This window comes from Phacochoerus africanus, chromosome 2, assembly GCF_016906955.1.
Source record: "Phacochoerus africanus isolate WHEZ1 chromosome 2, ROS_Pafr_v1, whole genome shotgun sequence".
NCBI lineage: Eukaryota > Metazoa > Chordata > Mammalia > Artiodactyla > Suidae > Phacochoerus > Phacochoerus africanus.
The window spans coordinates 114730155-114744230 of record NC_062545.1 but is presented as its reverse complement, the minus strand read 5'-3'; the positions used below and the strand labels follow the sequence as shown (position 1 = coordinate 114744230).

Below are 14076 nucleotides of genomic sequence, written 5' to 3'. Positions count from 1 at the left end.
TTAGAATTTTTAATTCCCCATACTTTGGGAAAGCAGCAGTGGACATAGCAGCAGCATCGGGGGCTTCTGTCATACACAAGGGTTCAGGGGATCATCCAGGAAAACTGGACTTGGCGCTGAATCTACTCCTGCCTCAGTGTATTCACCCAGTTGAGATAAGCGGAATGAGAAGGTTGAGGGTGGGAACTGTATTTGAGCCCTAGGGCAGTCCACTCCCACCCTAACCTTGAGGGTAACCATGTGACCTGTTTTGGCCAATGGGACAGACCATGAGCATGATGAAAACAGAGGTTAAAAATATGCTCTTGCACTGTGGCTTGCCTTCTCTTTTGCTGTTCTTGGGAATCCTGTGACCCGGCTTTTGTAAAAAAGCCAGGTCTAGTCTATTGTGAAAGAGGTACATGGCCAAGCCATCTCTCCTGCCCCGCCTGAAACGGAGCCAATTACCAGACATGTGAGGGAGGCCATCTGAGCTCATCCATCACCAGCCACATCACCAGCTGACCACAGGGATCTGATGAGCCTCTCCAGCCCAGAGCTCGCCCAGCCAAGGCACAACATCAAGAAAAATAATAAATCTTTACTATTTAAACCCAGTTTCCCCACACTTAAGAGACACAATAAGTTAAGAGATGCTTGAGACGCTGAATATCCTAGGGCGTAATCCCTAAAGGAAACTTACATCACTCAAAGGCTTTAATCTTCATTTGACTGTATGTCAGCTGTCATGAAAATAAGCCGGCATAGACCCCAACTGACCCTACCCTCTAATATTCACCTCAAGACAGTGTTTGCTACAACTCTGGGAACGATACTGTATGGGCTTTGGAGGTTTAGGAACTTCCTAAAATTAAATGAAGAATTGTGTTCGTGGTTTTTTCTTCTTTATTGTAAAAAGACATTAAAACTATGGAGAACGAGATTTATGTCCACGATGCCCAGAATGAATGACGCTATTTTATATATTTGCTTTGGATTTAAATAAAGCAAATAGGACACTCCCAATAGTGTTAAAGTTCGTTCATTGACCTTGGCGTTCTCCTTTCCTCCTTCCCCCTTCAGCAGCCTGAATTTGCTATCTTTCTAGTCTATCAATTTATATACATATATTTTTTGGAGTTCCCATAGTGGCACAGTGGAAACAAATCCGCCTAGGAACCATGAGGTTGCAGGTTCCATCCCTGGCCATGCTCAGTGGGTTAAGGATCCGGTGTTGCTGTGGCTGTCATGTAGGCCGGCGGCTACAGCTCCGATTTGACCCCTAGCCTGGGAACCTCTGTATGCTGCAGGTGCAGCCCTAAAAAGACAAATAAATAAAGAAATAATAAAATTTATATACATATATTTTTTTTCTTTTTGGCTGCACCCACAGCATATGGAAGTTCCCAGGCCACAGATCAAATTGGAGTGGCAGCTGTAGCCTATACCACAACTGCAGCAACGCCAGACCCTTAACCCACTGCACCAGGCCAGGGATCGAATTGACATCTTCACTGAGACAAGCCAGATCATTAACCCACTGTGACACTGATGGAACTCCCAATTTATATTTTTAAAAGAATATGTAAAATATACATATATGAAATATCCCACCAATATACATAGCCTTGTTTTGTGTTTTGAAATTTTTATTAAAATTCTTTACATGTAACTTTCTACAACCCTTTTTTTTTTTTTTTTTTCCTGCTTTTCAGGGCTGCAAAATATGGAGATTCCCAAGCTTGTGGTCCAATCAGAGCTACAACTGTCGGCCTACACCACAGCCACGCAGGATCTGAGCCTTGTCTTTGACCTGCACTACCGTTCACAGCAATGCCAGATCCTTAACCCACTGAGTGAGGCCAGGTATTGATCCCGTGTCCTCATGGATGCTAGTCAGGTTCGTTAACCACAGTGCTACGACAGGAACTCCTCTTTCTACCCCTTGTTTCTACACCCAACACGACCTTTGTAAGATCCATCCACACTTATTCCCTATTATCATTAAGTCATATGATTTCTATGCATTTCTCTACTAATGGACATTTAGATTGTTCATGTCTTTTTGTTTGGTTGGGATCTGTTGTTGCAAACACTACCACGAACAGGTCACTAGCTTCCAACATAGTTTCAGTGGGCCTCAGGACACCCCCAGAAATTAAGAATCTCTGACACTCTGGTAGGAAAAAGGAGAATTACCATCATTTTGCAGACGTATTTCTGCATCAAGGCATTTCCAAGTCTTAGAGGTGCCGTCTTCATTCATACTCCAAAAAAGCTAAATAAGATGCTTCTACGTTCAAATCCAAAATGTCCTGTGACGAAAGTCTGTTTCTAATTGGGACACTAAACACCCTCATTTTTCGGTTGTTGTTGAAAAGTTTTTAGAATCAGACAATAATACTGTCCAAGTCATTCTGTTACCAAGTAATATTATGCTAAATTGCTGTCAACATCAAATGCTGGTCACACCAATTAAATTAGTAAGAGACTCAGGATATGCTATCCTCATTTTTTGTTGGTTTTCTCTCATGTGTGTAAAGACTCAAGGGCTCAACTTCTTGTCGTTTTGTTTCCCTCATATTTTGTTTTGAAACCAGTCAGGATCAGAGAGCTTTCTATCATGACTTTCTTTTACTTTACTGCTTTATCCCAGCATGATATCATCTAGGTCCCAAACATTATGATATGCAAACATGCCAGAACAAGGAAATTAAAGCCAAGACTTTAAAAATCAATTTATAAAAAGCAAAAGTTACCGTGGGTGCAGCCCTTAAAAAAAAAAAAATCAACCTTGCTTTCCCTCAGGAGCATATAAAATAGTGAAGTGTTATACAGATACTGGGACCCAGAAATTTCAAATTCAGAAATAATGTATTCCATTGCTTTGGAAAGATCACAAAGTTAGGCTACCTGGTTCACTACATAAGTTATTTGGCCCTCAACAATTCTCTTTGTCTCACTATACTCTGGTCTTCTCACCTGTAAAACGGCAATAAAAACCATCATTGGTGCAAGAATGAAGAGTAATCACCTATAAGAAAGCCCTGTGTTATCCTCTCATCTGCAAGCACCTCATAAGCAGAGGCAGTGCTTAGTTTATCTCTGATTTCCTAGTGGCTGCCACCATATTTGGTAAGAATTCTTACCTATCAAGCATGTACACTAATCTCCTTTACAACTTCTGAGTCTTCTTCACTTTGGGGTTCACAGCTCCTGCCTCCAACCACTTGGGTCCTGACAGGGGATCTCCTAGTTGCCTGGGTGGAATTAGAGGCCTGAGCACTCACTGGTGTCACACATTTGCCAGCATCATAATCTTGAGAGAATACCAACAGTGCCCACTTTGGGGCAGGCCCAGGGAGTGTGGAGTGTACCCCAAGCCAGCCTGTCCTGGCTTCAGCCTTTATACCACAGAGAGAGCTCTATATCTCAGAAGGAGGCTGAGCAGCCTCACTCTGAGCAGCAAGGTTCTCGTAGGTGCATCTGGAAGAAGGCAGGGACATTCCTTGGTGTATCTGGAGGAAAGGTCTCTATACAATTAGGACTCAAGTTGCATAATTAGGCTCCATGGGATTATCATACCACCACCATAATATACCATGCTTACCAAGGAAAAGAATTTATAAAATAAATGGGGAAATACAGAACACAAATTGTACATTTGCTCCATAATTACAATTCCATAAAAATGATGTGCATTTGGATAGTTTGGAAGGAAACCCAAAGACATGAAAATAATTACCACAAGGATAGTGGTTTATGGGTGAATTCCTCCAGGTTTCTTTCTTATGATCTTTTAAAGCTGATACAGTAATGGGGACTTCCTGCACAGCAGAAACAAATTGACTCGTATCCATGAGGATGCGGGTTCCATCCCTGGCCTTGCTCAGTGGGTCAGCAATCTGGCATCACTGTGAGCTGCGGTGGAGGTTGCAGATGCAGCTCGGATCCTGCGTGGCTGTGGCTGTGGCATAGGCTGGCAGCTGTAGCTCCAATTCGACCCCCAGCCTGGGAACCTCCATATGCCACGGGTGCGGCCTATAAAGACAGAAAGACAAAAATAAATAAATAAATAAAAATAACAACCTTTCATCTCCAAGCAGGCTTTTTGAAGGGTCCCAGAAAGAAAACTACCAGTCATTCCTAGACTCTAATCTACCACGGTGGTTTGGTGGGCAAAGTCGTATCGAATTGGGATCAGAAAACCTGAATTCTGGCATCAGATCAGTCAAGACCTAGCTTTGAGAAAAGCAAATCAAAACTACAATGAGATCATCACCTCACTCTGGTCAGAATGGCCGTCATCAAAAGACTACACAGAAGTTTGGCTGTGGCACAACAGGATCAGCAGCATCTCTGGATCCCTGGGACATAGGTTCAATCCCCAGCCCAGCACAGTTGGTTAGGGATCTGGTGTTGGCACAGAAGCAGTGTAGATTTCAACTGTAGTTTGGATCTGATCTCTGGCCCAGGAACTCTATATGCTGCAGGGCAGCCGAAAGAGGAAAAAAAAAAGTCCACACATAATAAGTGCTAAAGAGGGTGTGGAGAAAAGGGAACACTCCCACGCTGTTGGTGGGAGTGTAAATTGGTGCAGCCAATACTGCAAACAGTATGGAGATTCCTTACAAAACTAAAAACAGAGTTGCCAAATGATCCAGCAATCCCACTCCTGGGCATGTATCCAGATAAAACTCTAATTCAAAAAGATAAATGCACCCCCTATGTTCATAGCAGCACTATTCACAATAGCTAAGACATGGAAACAACCTGAATGTCCATCAACAGATGAATGGATTAAGAAGTTGCGGTACATATATACAACAGAATACTATTCAGCCATAAAAAAAGAATGAAATAATGCCATTCACAGCAACATGTAAGGACCTAGAGAGTATCATATTAAGTGAAGTCAGTCAGAAAGAGAAGGACAGATACCATATATCACTTATATGTGGAATCTAAAATAAGATGCAAATGAACCGATCTATGAAACACAAACTGACTCACAGACACAGAGAACAGACTTTTGGTTGCTGGGGGGAAGGGAGTGGGCAAGGGAAGGATTGGGAGTTTGGGGTTAGGAGATGCTAACTATTATATACAGAATGGATAAACAAGGTCCTATTGTATAGCAGAGGGAACTGCTATACGATAATGAAGCTTTGCATTTGTGTAAAGGTTTCAAAATATCTCAACATCCTAAGATAAACCATAATGGATAAGAATAGTTAAAAAGTGCATATAGGAGTTGCGTCATGGCACAGCGTAAACAAATCTGACTAGGAACCATGAGGTTGTGGGTTTGATCCCTTGCTTCACTCAATGGGTTAAGGATCGGCATTGCTGTGAGCTGTGATGTAGGTCACAGACGTAGCTCAGATCTGATGTGGCTGTGGCTGGCAGCTGTAGCTCCAATTGGCCCCCTAGCCTGGAACCTCCATCTGCTGCAGGTGCAGCTCTAAAAAGCAAAAAAGAAAAAAGTGCATATATGCACAATTGAATCACTTTGTTGTACAGCAGAAATTAACCTAACACTGTAAATCAACTATACTTCAACTAAAAAGCAAAACAAACCAAAAAACACCTGGATCCAGCTAGGTCCTAAAAAACAAGTAACAACCCAAAACACCTAGCTCTGAGACTTTGGAAGCCATTTAACCCCTCTAAGACCTTAGTGTGAAGCTAAGCAAAAGGATTTAGGATAGACTATTTAACTCTCTTCTGGACTTTTTACAATATATGTTTTACGTTCTAACAATGCAGCATAAGATTATAAAGTCCCATGAATGAATTTTTAACTAACACAGCAGAACTCAAAATACCCAAGAATAGAGCAGTTTTTATAGTACTGATTCTGAAGAACCACCTCCTTTCTGGTCCCCAGAGCCTATTTTTCCATAATACTGGACATCTTCAGGAGTAATTTTTCCCCCCCTGAGGTAGAATGTCATTTCTGGAAACAGCTGAGTGGAAACTGACGCAAAACCTGTTGAGTAAGACGTGATCAGGCTGGACATGAACATCTTAGGTCATAAAAGAAGTACAAGATGTTTCTGAAACGACCACTTGGAAGTGCTTTGAACAATGTTAATGACAGTGTTCCCATGGTGGCCACTCAGAAAAGAGGGCTGACTTCACTGGGATGTACAGGGTCAAAGCCAATGTCACTATTTTCAGGGACGACTCAGAGTTTGACTTCTCTCAAGTACGGCCATCATAAAGATATGTAAAAAAATCCTTTGCTAAGATGCCCCAAAACTTTTCATCTCTGCCAAAACAAACTCTGAAGTTGAAATTCAAAACACAATTTGTTTACCATTATTACAGAATGTGCTTATACGGCCAAGCTGTTTATTTTTAATACCTTTGGCATTTAACCTTGAACTTCTTATTTGTTCTGTAACTATTAAGTCCCAGCATGGTAAAAAAAATTAAAATATTAAAACCTCACCATGGAGAAACTCAATTTTTTTAAATTATTTATTATTATTTTTTTCCCACTGTACAGCAAGGGGGTCAGGTTATCCTTACATGTATACATTACAATTACATTTTTCCCCCAGCCTTTCTTCTGTTGCAACATGAGTATCTAGACAAAGTTCTCAATGCTATTCAGCAGGATCTCCTTGTAAATCTATTCTAAGTTGTGTCTGATAAGCCCAAGCTCCCGATCCCTCCCACTCCCTCCCCCTCCCATCAGGCAGCCACAAGTCTCTTCTCCAAGTCCATGATTTTCTTTTCTGAGGAGATGTTCATTTGTGCTGGATATTAGATTCCAGTTATAAGTGATATCATATGGTATTTGTCTTTGTCTTTCTGGCTCATTTCACTCAGTATGAGGTTCTCTAGCTCCATCCATGTTGCTGCAAATGGCATTATGTCATTCTTTTTTATGGCTGAGTAGTATTCCATTGTGTATATATACCACCTCTTCTGAATCCAATCATCTGTCGATGGACATTTGGGTTGTTTCCATGTCTTGGCTATTGTGAATAGTGCTGCAATGAACATGCGGGTGCACGTGTCTCTTTGAAGTAGAGTTTTGTCCGGATAGATGCCCAAGAGTGGGATTGCGGGGTCAATATGGAAGTTCTATGTATAGATTTCTAAGGTATCTCCAAACTGTTCTCCATAGTGGCTGTACCAGTTTACATTCCCACCAACAGTGTAGGAGGGTTCCCTTTTCTCCACACCCCCTCCAGCACTTGTTATTTGTGGATTTATTAATGATGGCCATTCTGACTGGTGTGAGGTGATATCTCATGGTAGTTTTGATTTGCATTTCTCTTATAATCAGCGATGTTGAGCATTTTTTCATGTGTTTGTTGGCCATCTGAGAAACTCATTTTAATCACATCCTAATAAAAACACAAGTTGCTACAACTTCGTTTAAAAAAAAACAAAACAACAGTCAATGTAGATGCAGACTATTGCTTTTGAATGGATAAGCTATGAGATTCTGCTGTATAGCCCAAGGAACTATATGGAGGATAATGGGAATACACAATGTATGTATGTGTAACTGGATCATTTTGCTATAGAGCAGAAATAAATAGAACATTGTCAAATAGTTATAATAAAAATTTTTTTAAATAGATGGCTCAAATTTAGAAAATTATGATGATATAATTTCTATATAAGCCATAATGAAGTTCATAATGAAGTTTTGCATTTGTGTAAAGGCTTCAAAATATGTCTGGTTTTTTTTTTTTTTTTTTTTTAAGCCAATGAAAAGAGTTTTCACAAGTTCTTATCAAGTAATGAGACTCAGGCCTCTCCTCAAGTACGCTTTCATTTAGTCTCAAACGGGCTCATGACATTAACACTAAGTCAGGAGCAAAAAGCTGTATTCCAAGTCATATTTATGAAAATGTTCATTATCCAGATTCAAGGGGAGCCCCTGAAGCATCTCATGAATTTGAGGTCTGTTTCAGGGAAAGGAATAATAAAAGAGGTCCACCATGCAATATGGAGGTGGGGGGGATGCATTTCCATTGGAGGAGGGGGTTGAAGGGATAAGAAAAAGAAAGAGAAGTTCAATTTACAGCCTCACCACTCACAGCTCCAAATGGTAGCAGCTGGCTGCAGATTGCTGCTGTTTAATAGCTTAGACAGTCCATGGGCTGAAAATACCAGGCAACTCCCTCTCTTATGGGAGGGAAGGTGTGGATGTATCAGTAAAAATCTAATGCCGTTATGGGGTATGTGGCTTAAGTTTAGATATTCCCACTGCTGAGTGAATGGAAGGAAGCACTGTGGTTCCCAGAAAGCACAGAGATTCACAACTGACTAGCTGCAAAGAACTGACCTGTTTGGGCCCTCAGTGATCATCATCACCCTTTTAAAAATTGTCAGGTCTGGCATAAAAAAAATCTGCTTTCCCAGCTTCTCTTGAAAAACCAGACAATTTGGCAATATGGTCAATGTGACCACAGCCCAGGCGCAAGTAACCATGCCTCTTTTGGGCATTTGTTCTATATTTACTCTCCAGAAGCCAGCCTCATGCCATTAAAAACTGTATCCTGGCCTCTGTAGACATGTGACTTTACAACTACTGGTAAAGCTGAAATCAATCCACTCCCTCCCCTCAAAAAAGAAAAAAAAAAAAAAAAAGGTGAAATGCCCAGCAAAACTAAGGAGGAAGTGGCTTTTAGCTTCTCTAACTATCTGCTTCATCCACTTCCCCATCTCTTCCATCCACTCCTTGCCCTGGGCTAGCCAAACACCTCCCACTAGGCTGGCCCACCCACATTGGCCCTTAGACCATGTCTTGGATTCCACTCTTTCCCTAACCCCTCTACCTCCTTGAAAACTTTTCTGGACTGCATCCCATTCCTTTCTGTTTTGGTTTTGTACTGTATTGTTTTGGCCAGGAGACGCCTAGAAATCTGATAAACTCATCAGTGGGGATGGACTAGGTTACCTTCCCCAGAAAACATGTTGGAAATGGATTCCAGACTTTCTAAACACATGCCATGCCTTCACCCAAAGAAACTTACCTACCTTGCAGTCCGTTCCATTAGATTTCTAAGTTTCTAAGTCTATTCCTGTGTATTTTTATGTGTAATATCTGCAACTTACAAGTAACATGCAAGAAGGGAAAACATTGTGAACATATTCTGAGGTAGTGGCCAATTCAGATGTACTCAAATATGTCAGTTTATCTAAGTCACAAAAGCCTTATGAATCATAATTTCTAGCTCCAAAGTATACAGCCAAGCTCTAGACATGGGTTTCAGTCTATTGGACAGTCCAACCGGTCATGGCCACAAAAGCAGAATTTACTTTGTGGATGATGACAAAGCCAGACTCCAAGGAAATCTGAGATAGGTATTATTATTAATAATAAAGTCAAAGGAGATTGGTGAACCCTCCTAACCAATGTATACTAAATTATAAGGACATGCAGAGATACGAGTTGGGTTTGGTTTTGTTTTCCCCCAGTTCTTCGAGTTTGCCGGAAAAAAAAAAAAAGAAAGAAAAGAAACAAATTGCTATTGCCAGGTAGTGTTCTTGTTTTTTCAAAGGTGGAGTGTCCCAAAGCGAGTTTTCAGGAGAAGGATATGAGGCAAACTATCAGCTTACAATTTGTTCATGAGTCAGAAAATGGCAGTCTTCTTTACGAATCACAACTGAGTGAGTCTTGATAGGACCTTGGGTACAGGTGGAGAGCCTGTGCCCTGTGCTCCAGATGTCCTAAGAGATCTGAGAGAGAGAGAGCGTGCACAAGGGAAGAGAGAGAAACCCACAGTACAGGTGCCAAGGGCCTGGTGAATTAGATTCTCCATACTGACACCAAGCCACACCCAATGGAGGCAAAGCCCCTTCTTTTCCTGTTCTAATCAGCTGAGGGATGCAGCTGAGCAGACTCAGACAGGTGTGAAACACAAAATGAAGACTCATTTGGCCCGAAGGGAATCTTAATACAAATAGTAAATATAAAACTGAGATTTCTGACTATTTGAGCTACCAAAGTTGGGTCCTAAGGCAACCTGACATATCTAATGCACAGACTTAATTTGCCAAGCCAGTGAAGAAATGATTCGCTTAATTTTTGCCACATTACTCCAGATCCAGTAGCTGGAAGGATGGCACATCTCCTGTTTCACAACAGCCAGCTGCTCCAGCTTTTCTGTCACGGAATCGTAGCCTCGGCAACCATATCCGATGCACTAATAGTCTCCTGGCGGCCCACAATACGGCCATCTGTGCTGCTGGCAGGGAACTTATCAACAGGTAAGTCACACCGTTTCCTTCAATAGACACCCTACACACTCTGGAAAAAAAGTCTTCCTTAGAACATGCCTCTTCTGCACCCCCTTCACCAACCATCCACTTCAACAGCGATGGGCCAAGTTGAGGGTCCAGTTTCCCAGGTCCCTAGAAAAGGCATCCTACACCACTTTTTAGTCTCTCCAGCACGAAAAATGAGTTACCTAAGGGAAAGGTGATTTCCTCAAGGTACCATTCAAGTATTTAAATTCAGTAAGATTCTTTAAGCTCTTCCCAGAAACACTTTTTTTTTTTTTTTTTGAAGAAATACTGAACCATGGAAAATAATTAGAGCAATCCTAAAGTCCTAAGACTCACATTGCTCAAGTTCAAGTGGCCAATTAGGCAGTGGCCCAATTAGGTAGCTCCACCCAAACACACACTCAGTGTAAGGGAGGAGTTCTCCAGAGGGGTTCCAAAAATAATGTAGGGTGGGCTTTCTTAAACCATAAAACTGAAAGAGAAAACTTATTTACAGATAAAATGTTGGACTATGTGAAAAGAAAAAGCTTTGGTCAAGGACGACCTTTTAAAGGTTTGTGTTTGTTTTTAATCATTCTTTTGAATAAACACAGCACTGGGTCAAGGGCTACATTACAGTTTTGTATTTAAGTTCCAATGGCCTTTGCTACATTTCTCTCAGGGTGATCCTGCAAATAGATTTTTTAAATTAGTGCTGTACTGGTTATCATTTTGACTTACCACCACCTTCACAGTCACTAAAAAAACAACAGAACAAACCAAAAGAGGACGAGTTCATCGACCGGATTACTTGAAAAGAACCAAGTGTGGAAACTATGAAGCCTTGTAATAGAACTCCCCCCCACCCCATGGCCTGCCAATCTTCTCAAAATAGTCCTTGCTTTTGTGTTTCGGAAAGAAAAGTACACCAGCCCAAAACCCAAGGGATGCGGCTAAGAGTACTGGGGGCGGGGTAGCCGGGGCGGGGAGGCAGGGGTAGAGGAAAAGTTAGAAACCACAGAGACGGAGCCAGCCACTTCCATCGGATCCCAAAGTGCCAAAGGAAAAAGAACGCAAAACTCGACTTCCTTCCGTGCGAAACGTTTGCTGTACACCCGAAAAGTGCCAGCCACCTCACACTTGGGGAAGGGAGGGGGCTGTTTACTTGGCCTTTTTGATGCAAAGACCATCCCGGCGGGCGCCGGGAGAAGCGCAGGCCAGCGTGGCTCCGGACAGCCCATCGGCAATCTCGCCCGCAGCCGCCAGCCCACCGCCAGGTGCTCGCTCTACCTGGCGCCCCGCTGCCTTTGTGCGGCCGCGCCGCCCCCGCGGGCGTGCGGATGCTAGCGGGACAGCTGCGGCGCTGCCGGCAGCCGGGGGAGGAACGGGGGTCGGCGGCGCTGGTGCCGCAAGCGAGGAGCGCGCGCGCGCGGAGGGGCGCGGGCGGCCACCCCCACCTTCCCAGCAGGAAAAAAGCGACCCCCTCCGCGGGCGGTGCCCCTGAAAGCAGATCTCACCATACTCTGGCTTCCGACAGCTGGCAGCCATAGCCACCCGGCCACGAAAAGTTTGGCGACGCCGAAAATGACTTGAAAGAAAGTTTTCCTTGGCCCCCACTCCCTCTCCCTCAGCCCGGTTAAAGGAAAGCGGCAGGAAATATGGGCTCGGGACGTGCCGACTTCAGCGTCCACCTTCTTCAACCCTGGGCTCGGCAGCTTGCCCAAGGTGGGTGCACTGCGCCAGGGCTAACTGCCCCATCCCCGGGTTAGGCATCCCGGGACGCCGCGCAGCCAACTCACCATGGTGACTCGCGCCGCAGTCGCGCTTCTGCCGGTCCGGCTGCCGGGGAGCTGGAGCTGGAATGCAGTCTCCTGGGCGAACTTCAAAAGTTGGTTCCCTACGCCAAAAACAGGCTCTCGACACCCAAGCACTCACAGGAACCAATGGGAACCCTTGGGGGACTCCATCCAGGCAGGATCGGCGGCGCTAGGTGAGGGCGACAAGGAGGCGACCTAGCAGGCGGGCCGCATGCTGCCCAGGGCCGGGGTCCACTCAGACTGGGCGCTCGCCGCCCGCCTAGGTGAGTGCAATGCTCCGCGCGCCTCCGACTAGCTGCCTTGCCTCGCTCTTTCTTCAGCCACTTACTCCGTACTCTTCTGGCTGAGCCTCGGCTCGGGCTGGGCAATCTGTCCATAAATGGAGAATTCAGCTCAGGCCTGACCAATCAGGGTTTGTTTTCACATCGTCACTCCTCAGGGAAACCGTAGTAGCCAACAAGCTTGGAGCTGCCGGAGTTTCCAAAGCCCTCTGGATCCTGTAGTCCTCCTCCAAGCCCGCCTCCAAAGAGCGCTGCTGACCCAGCTCGCTCCCGGCTGCCAGACCTGAACTGGTAGGAAGAAAACCACTCTGTGAAAGAGAGGTAAACTTCTAATTTTTTTCCTTTAAACGCGAAAGTTGGAGTAGGTGTGGCCGAAGTGGTATAATTTTCCTGTACTTTTTTTTTTTTTTTTTGAAGAAGGAAATATTTTATCAGCACGAAGGATCAGAGCCGTGGCAGCAGCCCAAAGGAAATCCTTTTTCTTTCCAACGTCTGGATTGGGAGGAAAGTCAAAAATATCGTTTCCCCCACCCTTTTTTTTACCTGAATTTCCTTGGAAAACAAAAGAAGGCTTGTGGAGGGGGAGGAGAGGAGGGGGAGTTTTGATGGAGAAGTTGCACGTGCAGTGAGCCAGGGCCACGGGAGAGAGACCTGGGAAGAAAGTGCCATCCAATCTCAGTCAACATTTATCTGTTGAGAACAATTAGTAGTGCAATCAAGAAATCAGGTGGGCAATTAGGAGAAGATTAGGGTGGGGAAAAGCAGAATCCTGAAATAAAGGTAGAGAGTCTGATATTGTTTTCAGGGTTCAGGAAGTAAACTAGGTGGGTCATAAGACGATGGTCCTCCCTAGATCTGTGAAACTTCAGGGCTCAGAAAAACTGTGAAGCATAATGATTTACTGTAGTATACTCTATGAACTTGGTTGGTTGCCCGTCTCCTGAATAGAGGATCCTGGAGTTGAAATGGGTGTTAAAAATCCTCTTGTCTATACCACAGAAAGTAACACAGCATTGTAAATTAACCACACTTCAATTAAAAAAAAAAAATCCTCGTTTAGAATGGTAAACGAAATGTGTGTAGTCATGGAATGAAATATTATTCAGCCATTAAAAAGGAAGAAAGTACTGATGCATGTTCTGACATGAACCTTGAAAACATTAAGTGAAGGAAGCCAGGAAAAAAGACCCCCTATTATATGATTCCTTTTATATGAAAGTAGAGAATGGGGAAATCCATAGAAACAGAAATTGCTAAATTATTTATTGCCAATAATGATTATTGATTGATCCCCCTCCTGGGGAAGGGGAGGATGGAAGTAATTACTAATGAGTATGTGTTTTTTTACCAATGAAACTATTCAGGAATTAGTGGTGATGGTTGTACAACTTTGTGGATATACTAAAAACCACTGAATTGTACATTTTTAAAGGGTGAATTTTGGAGTTCCTGTTGTGGCGCAGCAGAAACAAATCCACCTAATATCCACAAGGATGAGAGTTTGATTCTTGGCCTTGCTCAGTGGGTCAGAGATCTGGCATTGCTGTGAGCTGTGGTGTAGGTCGCAGATGTGGCTTGGATCCCGAGTTGCTGTGGTGGACAGCTGAAACTCTGATTTGCACCCTAGCCTGGGAGCCTCTATATGCCTCCCGTGCAGCCCTAAATTAAAAAAAAAAAAAAAAAAAGTAGCAGTGGTTTTGTGCAAGGAACTGCCACATTTGGAGGTGTAGGAAATTCATCTGGTAGCATTCTGTAGCACA

The 14076-nt window shown here is 43.6% G+C and overlaps 1 protein-coding gene across 3 annotated transcripts in view; it reads right to left on the bottom strand.

The window, feature by feature from the left end:
• Positions 1-12398, bottom strand: part of MYO1E (myosin IE) — a 223034-nt gene extending 210636 nt beyond the window's left edge. The window contains exon 1 of one of the 3 annotated variants that reach the window (XM_047766226.1): positions 12018-12398. In XM_047766226.1, the coding sequence (XP_047622182.1) occupies positions 12018-12020 (3 nt within the window). In that variant the 5' untranslated portion in view covers positions 12021-12398. Of the gene's footprint in view, positions 1-11735; positions 11940-12017 lie in introns of those variants that run through there. The other 2 variants (XM_047766223.1, XM_047766224.1) reach the window with 2 other exon arrangements.
• Positions 12399-14076: the final 1678 nt, after the last annotated feature.